Below are 7,500 nucleotides of genomic sequence, written 5' to 3' on the forward strand. Positions count from 1 at the left end.
TGGTGGACGGACGGACGGTCGGACGGTCAGACGGTCGGACGGTCGGACGGGCTGCCCCCCCTCCCCCTCTCATCTGAGGCTGCTGCTTGTCGTGATGTCTAACCCCTTTCTCTCTCTTATCTCTCTCTCTCTCTATTTGTCTCTCTCTCGACTGATTCACCATACTAATTGTGGCTGCAGCATCGACTTGTTTGACTCACTGCTCTCTCATTCTCTCCCTCTCTCTCTCTCTCTCTCTCTCTCTCTCTCTCTCTTTCACTCTCTCTCTCTCTCTCTCTCTTTCACTCTCTCTCTCTCTCTTTCTCTTTCACACTCTCTCTCTCTCTCTTTTTCTTTCACTCTCTCTTTCTCTCTCTCTCTCTCTCTCTCTCTCTTTCTCTTTCTCTCTCTCTCTCTCTCTCTCTCTTTCACTCTCTCTCTCTCTCTCTTTCTCTTTCACACTCTCTCTCTCTCTCTTTTTCTTTCACTCTCTCTTTCTCTCTCTCTCTCTCTCTCTCTCTCTCTCTCTTTCTCTTTCTCTCTCTCTCTCTCTCTCTCTCTCTCTCTCTCTCTCACACACACACACACACACACACGACATGAGACTACATAGGGCCTCTGCCCCCCCCCCCCCCTGCCCCACTGAAGCTGGCCCCCACCCAGGCGGCAGGGGAGAGACGGTCAACTGTCTGAAAAAGGGTCTCACACTTTCCATGTCTTCTCCTCTGATCTTCCACCTGTTTCTCCTTTATCTTCTTCCTCTTCTCTCGTTCTACCACTTTCTTTCTTTCATCTTCTCCATTATGTTCCGTTTTCTTCACGTGCTTTTTGGACTGGCACGGCTTTTCCGATTGGCCCCCACACGCTCTGCCTCTCTCCTCTCCTCTCCTCTCCTCTTCTCTCCTCATGACATCATCAGAACGCATCATGGATTCCATCCCATGGAGGAACCACGCTGCATGTCATCAACTGGCGACTCTCTCCGCCATTGCAGGGGCGGAGTCAAAGTGACCTCATTGGAGGCCGCGCGCCCTAACGCGGTGTTCTAGTTCTAGGCTCTGTGTTCTAAGTTTCCGGAGTTCCAAATTCCAGATTCCATGTTCTTCCCCCCTTCCCCCCCCCCCCTCCCCCCCACCTCCCGAGTTTCAAAGGATTTCCTCTGGTTACCTATCCCCCCCCCCCCCGCGTCACATTGAATCCGACCCGATATGGAAGGAGTACGGTGGCTCTCGTGGGTCAAATGAGGCTTGAGTCAACACTGGAAAAATAAAGCAACTGAACCAAACATACACATCTATAGAGACACACACACACACACATTAAGTACCCACACAGACTAAATAAAAGACAACATTCTGTTGAAGGGCTGAATTTGAACCATTGAGCGATCCGTCACGAACCAAGGGAGGGTTGTTGAGCCAGGAAAGGGGTGGGGGGGGGGACACAGTCTCAGTGGGGGCGGGGGGAGGGGGGGGGTTCTCTGAAGAGAGAGGACGGAACCTGACGTTCTCGCAACGGTCCTGATCCCGCGGCAGGAAGGTTGCGATGAGGTTGTGAGAACGTCGGTCCTCGTCCCTCTCGGTGTCTGCTGGGCCTGATGTGTGGCGTGTGTGGTGTGGCTATGGTGGAGGGATGTGAGCGCGTGTGTGCATATGTGTGTGTGTGTGTGTGTGCTATTCCGTTGGGAGGGTGTCTCACGTGCGCCCCTGTTGTGTTTGTGTCCTACAAGGCGTCTAAGGAGGCGGGCCAGCTGGCTCTGGTGTGTAAGCCCAATGCCGCGTTCGAGACACAGCGCCACCATCTGCTGCACTGCCTAGAGAAGACCACGGTAAGACCACCGCCCCGGTGTGTGTGTGGGGGGGGGGGGGGACAGGGGGGACAGGGGGGGGCAGCCATGGAGGATGAATTTGATGTATTATTCTATACTGTATGTGTTACGGTTTACCGACTGAAATGTGACTTGGTCTGTTATTTTTTCTCTCTCGTTTTTTCGTTCTTTCATTCTTTCGTTCTCTCTCTCCCTCTCTCTTTGTCTCTATCTCTCTCTCTCCCTTTCTCTCTCTCTCTCCCTCTCTCTTTGTCTCTCTCTCTTTCTCACTCTATCTCTCCCTTCCCCCTCTCTCCCTTCCCCCTCTCTCTCTGTCTCTCCCTCTCTCTCTCCCCCCTCTCTCTCTCTCAGAACCATGAGTTTGTGGACGAGCAGACCTATGAGACCAGCTGCATGGAGGTTTCCATGGTGAAGCAGGCGGGGTCCCGCAACTCCTCCGTCTCCTCGGCCACGTCCAATCACGGCCTCTCATCCTGCTGCTCGCGGCGCCACAGGAGGAAGAGCTTCAACGTGCCCAATTCCAACATGGCCGGCCGGGCCCACGGCAGCGTGCAGGAGCTCAGCACCATCCAGATCAGAGAGAGACCCATCGCCAACAGGTACACACACACACACACACACACACACACACACATATACAGACATGGACACACACACACACACACACACACACACACACATATATACAGACATGGACACACACACACATATATATACAGACATGAACACACACACACATACAGCATGTATATACATACACACACACACACACACACACACACACACACACACAGACATGAACACACACACACACACACACAGCATGTATATACAGACACACACACACACACACACACACACACACACACACACACACACTGCATATAGACAAACATGGACAATATACTCATACACACACAGACACAGGGTTGGCCTGGGAAAATCATTCAGGAAGGGAAATATAGTACAAAATAACAAAACGCATGAACTGTCAAATATTATTGATCACGTTAACTAGACTAGATGCCAATTATGCCATGAGGAAATTAGAAAGGGAACAACCACATTTGTTATTGATTGTCTAGTTTCTCTGCACCTTTAACATCGGGCTTTTGACAGGGGGTTGATGATGATGATGCATCGGTAACGTTAGCTAGGTTCGCTAGCTAGCATGTTTATTTTTAGTACTGACTAACCTGGTGGTCCCGCGCATTAAAACATTTTGCCGATTTTGCTGCATTTTAGAGACATCTCCAAGGGCCTTTCTTATTGTCTCTCTCTCCCTCTCTGCTCCACCGTCCATTTTCAAGCGCCGGTTATGCTTGACAGTTTGCGTTATCGAACTATCTAGCAGAGCTCATATAACTCCTATTTTAGAGACTCTACACTGGCTTCCTGTTATGTTCGGAGCTTGTTTATAAAGCTCTCACTGGCATAGCACCAGAATATATGAAAGACCTTTTGCTAGCATATCAGCCCAATAGAGCTCTCAGGTCTTCTGACGCTGGTTTTCTCTGTGTACCACAGAGATTTGGTGAGGCTGCATTCTCATTTTATGCACCCAATTACACTCATTGTGTAATGCACTGCCATTACATTAGGGATGCAACCTCAGCAAATAATGTTAGACTATGTTAGACTAAAAACCCATCTTTTTAATATTGCCTTTAAATAACTAAATAATGAAATTATGATTATATAATGATTGGAGCACTTTGAGCTGCAACGTTTGCAGGAAAGCGCTATACAAATAAAAGTTATTATTATCATTATCGCGCTGCCGCAACTAGAAACACTGGCCTGGTCTGCTTCTGAGTTCAGTGGCCTGACTGCCTGACTGCCTGACTGCGGCTGTAACTGTTTTTTTTTAATCTGCGGCCTGCGAGCCAATTAGCAGGCCAGACCACCGGGAAAACTCCCGCTGTTCTCGATGGCCAGTCCAGGCCTGGACACACAGACACACAGACGCTCACACACATACACACACACACACACACACACGCACATACACACACACTCACACACTTACGGCAACAGACATCGTATTCCCATAGTGAGTCAGTGAGGAGGAATTCGGGGCATGTCCAGCTGTGCCATGGCGTCCGTGTGTGTGTGTGTGTGTGTGTGTGTGTGTGATTGTGTGTGTGCGTTCTGTGAACCCTCACCCAGGAATGGACAGCTGAAGAATCTGCTCTATGTTACTAAACACCACTTTCTCCCTCTGCCCTCCCTGCTTTCTCTCTATCCCTCTCTTTCTCACTCCCTCCTCCGCCTGACCTCCCCTTCCTCTTTCCGTGCTCATGCCTTTCTCCCTCTTCCTTTCTCCTCCCCCTCTCTCTCCCTCCTCTCACTCCCTGCCGTCCTCTCTTTCTCCCTCTTTGCCTCCCTATCTCTCTCTTCCCCGCCTTCTCCCTGATTCCCCGCCATCTCTCCCTCTCCTTCCTTCCCTCCTTCCCCTTCCCTCCCTCCTTCCCCTTCCCTCCCTCTCTCCCGCTCCTTCCTTCCCTCCTTCCCCGTCCCTCCCTCCTTCCCCTTCCCTCCTTCTCTCCCTCCTTCCCTCCATCCATTTCCCTTCCCTCCCTCCCTCTCTCCCTCATTCCCTCCCCCCCTCCCCTGCTCCCTCCCTCAGTCGTTCCAGCCTGAACGCCAACTTCGAGTCGATGCCTCTGAACTGCGACCAGTCCTACATCACGGCGGCCGTCATCACGCCCCCCGTGACCTCGCCCGAGAGCCGCGAGTCGACCAGCACCCCCGACTACCTACAGTCCAACATCGTCAGGGTGTCCGCCCTCTAGGCTCCTCCTACTCCTCCTCCTCCTCCTCCTCCTCTCCGCCACAACCCACCTCCACCTCACCGCCTTCGGCAAACCCACCTCACCAAAACTGAGGGAAGGGAGAGAGAGAGAGAGATAGACCTTAACCCTGCCTCGACCCAATCAGAGACCTGGGTTTTCTGGGGGATGGGTTGGGGGGGGTGGTGATGGGGGGACAGGGAGTTTGGGGGGGCTAGGCTGGACACTGTATAATTTCCTACACGCAGCTCATCACTCTTTTGGTGGGATACGTCTTTGTGCAAGGCTCAAGCTAAAGCCCGGCTCCACCTTGGATTGTTTTTGCGGTGGGGGGGGTGGGGGGGTTAGATGGGTGTTTGGAGGACTGTGTTGGGCGTAGCGTCAGAGTAAGCGCTGCCGGAGGCCTGCACGGAGAGGAGGAGAGCGCTAACATGCTAACCGCTAACCGCAATGATCCCTTTTCAACTCTCCTCAGAGGAGAAACATTAACCATTTTACCATTGCTCTGTTTTCAATATTGTGTGTCTTTAAATGTAAATCTAAGGTAGTCTTAAAACCAGGGGTGAGAGGATCTGAGAGGTGTTTGTTTCTTGGTTCAGGCCATGTGCAGTCGATTCCAGGCTTCAGAAAAAGGAGATGTTGTGTTTTTTGGAATGCTTTGGAATGTTCTGTGTGAGTGTGAGTGTGAGTGTGCGTGTGTGTGTGTGAGTGTGAGTGTGAGTGTGAGTGTGAGTGTGAGTGTGAGTGCGTGTGTGTGTGCGTGTGAGTGTGCGTGAGTGTGAGTGAGTGCGAGTGTGCGTGTGAGTGTAGGTATGTGTGTGTGCATGACCCCATTGCTTTTGCCTGCATTTGTGTTTTTGTGGGTGTTCCCCCCAGTTGGCAATGAGCAATAAGAGCTCTGTTCACAGACAAAGTGTGTGTGTGTGCATGCGTGCGTGCGCTGTATATATAATTTATCTTCCCACCCTATCTCAGAGCTGTGTGCTCTGACATTTCTCTCCTGTACAGAAACCAACACAACACCTTGTTCATCTGTTCTCTGACCGAACGGCCATTGTGAATAACTGTGCTGCCCTTGCCCTTTGCTACAGTTTGAATTGATTTGTCCTGGCTTGTTCGTTTGTTCGTCGCTGAAGCAGTACACCCACCTGATGCCTAGCCTGTTTTATTGTGTGTTGGTTACATTGTGTATGTGTGTGTGTGTGTGTGGGTGTGTGTGTGTGTGAGTGTGTGTCTGTGTGCGTGTGTGTGTGTGTTGTCTTGTTTTATTGAGCATGGACGTTGGCTAAAGAAGGAAGTGGAGAACGCGAAGGTCTGAAATGAACACACACCATGAATTGAGTCCATTCCATTTTGATACCAAGAGGAGTTTCCTTTTAACGTGATCTTATGGGGAAAAACTGTGATTATTGTACTTCTTTGTTTACAGTCTATGTTTTATTCTAAGTGCATGTTGGTTTGCTATGACGATGATGAGGAGGAGGAGGAGGAGGAGGAAGAGTTTGCTTTTCCCTGATTTACCGCACAGGTCTCAGTACCTGAACTTCATACCGATACCGGGATTTGAATTGAAGTGTTGGGGAGATGAGAGGTTCTTTGTACAGGGGTACCAGGTGTATGGGGTGGAGGTGGATCTGCCCTGACCTGACCGGGCCTGAACTGACCGGGCCTGGACCTCTGTGTTAACCACTACGCTGTCAGAGCTGGAACACTGTCAGCGCTGGCATGGAATGCTGCAATCATTCCAGAATCGATGCAAAATGTCCTGCTGAAAAGACTTTGTTATCCAGCGAGCCGATTTAACGATTTCCCATCACTTGACTCTTGACTCAGAGCCTGAGCCGCTCTCTCTCTCTCTCTCTCTCTCTGTGTGTGTGTGTGTGTGTGTGTGTGAGAGAGATTTACAATCGAAGGTATTTCGGGTTTTCGGGCGAAGACCGATTCATTTCTTTCTCTTTTACGGTTTCCAAGATGGCTGATCACAGAGATTGGACGTGACTCTTGAGACTGATGAAGTGAATGCCCCCACCCCCCAACACCCTCTCCAACACCCCTATACCAACCCAGCCCCCCCCCTCCACTCTCTCCCCCAACCCTCCCCCTGCCCACTGCATCCTTCAAAGCTGACCACTCCCCCATCACTGCTTGACTATGGTGTGACATATGCAACAGGGTTGGTTTCTTTTGTAAAGATATGCTTTCTATCGAAGGGTGAGGAGGGGAGGGGAGGACCATAGAAACACACAAATACATATTTTTAACACAAAAAAAAATCTAACGATGTTGATTCAACTATGATAACTGTTTTTCGGTTGTAAAAAAGAGAAAAAAGAGAGGAAAAAAAAAGAAGATTATTATTCCAACTGTTGCTAGTGCATATGTGCTGTATATTGTTATTTGGTGTAGTAAGTATTCATCTTGGTTTAGTCGTTTTAAAAGAAAAATAACATTTCCACAGGTTCTAGTGTCTTATTTGAGTTAGATTTCTGCTCCACTTGCATTTGAACCAGCTCAATAGTTTTCTAAGAGGTTTTACCTTACGGAAATGCATGCGTGTGCTGGGGACCTTGGGTTTTGGTGTTTGCACAAAGGCAGACATTGTCTCTGTCTGTCCCTTTCTTTGTGGCTACGTGAGAAACGTTTAGGGGTGGGGGGTGATGGTGGGGGGGGGGGGGTGGGTAAGGGAGGGAGGGGGGGGAGATACTTATTGTACATGAGATTATTGTAAATTGAAGAAATGAAGAAGATGATTATGACGATTATACTTTGGATTTGTTACAGCTTGTGTTCTTGACAAAAATACTGTATATGAATTATTGAGAAGATATTAAAAAAATTACAATTCAATAGTTTAGTCTGGTTCAGTGTCTATGAGTAAATAGAATAAATCATTGTCCTATT

The 7,500-nt window shown here is 49.5% G+C and overlaps 1 protein-coding gene across 1 annotated transcript in view; it reads left to right on the plus strand.

The window, feature by feature from the left end:
• Positions 1-4,602, plus strand: part of kcnd2 (potassium voltage-gated channel, Shal-related subfamily, member 2) — a gene marked incomplete at both ends in the record, with an annotated part of 110,915 nt that extends 106,313 nt beyond the window's left edge. Inside the window, 3 exons of the mRNA XM_080537611.1 lie at positions 1,709-1,807; positions 2,159-2,406; positions 4,437-4,602. Of these exons, the coding sequence (XP_080393737.1) occupies positions 1,709-1,807; positions 2,159-2,406; positions 4,437-4,602 (513 nt within the window). The remainder of the gene's footprint in view (positions 1-1,708; positions 1,808-2,158; positions 2,407-4,436) is intronic.
• Between the last annotated feature and the right edge of the window lie 2,898 nt (positions 4,603-7,500).

The sequence above is a fragment of the Nansenia antarctica genome, assembly GCF_963989245.1.
Source record: "Nansenia antarctica genome assembly, chromosome: 8".
NCBI classification, from domain to species: domain Eukaryota; kingdom Metazoa; phylum Chordata; class Actinopteri; order Argentiniformes; family Microstomatidae; genus Nansenia; species Nansenia antarctica.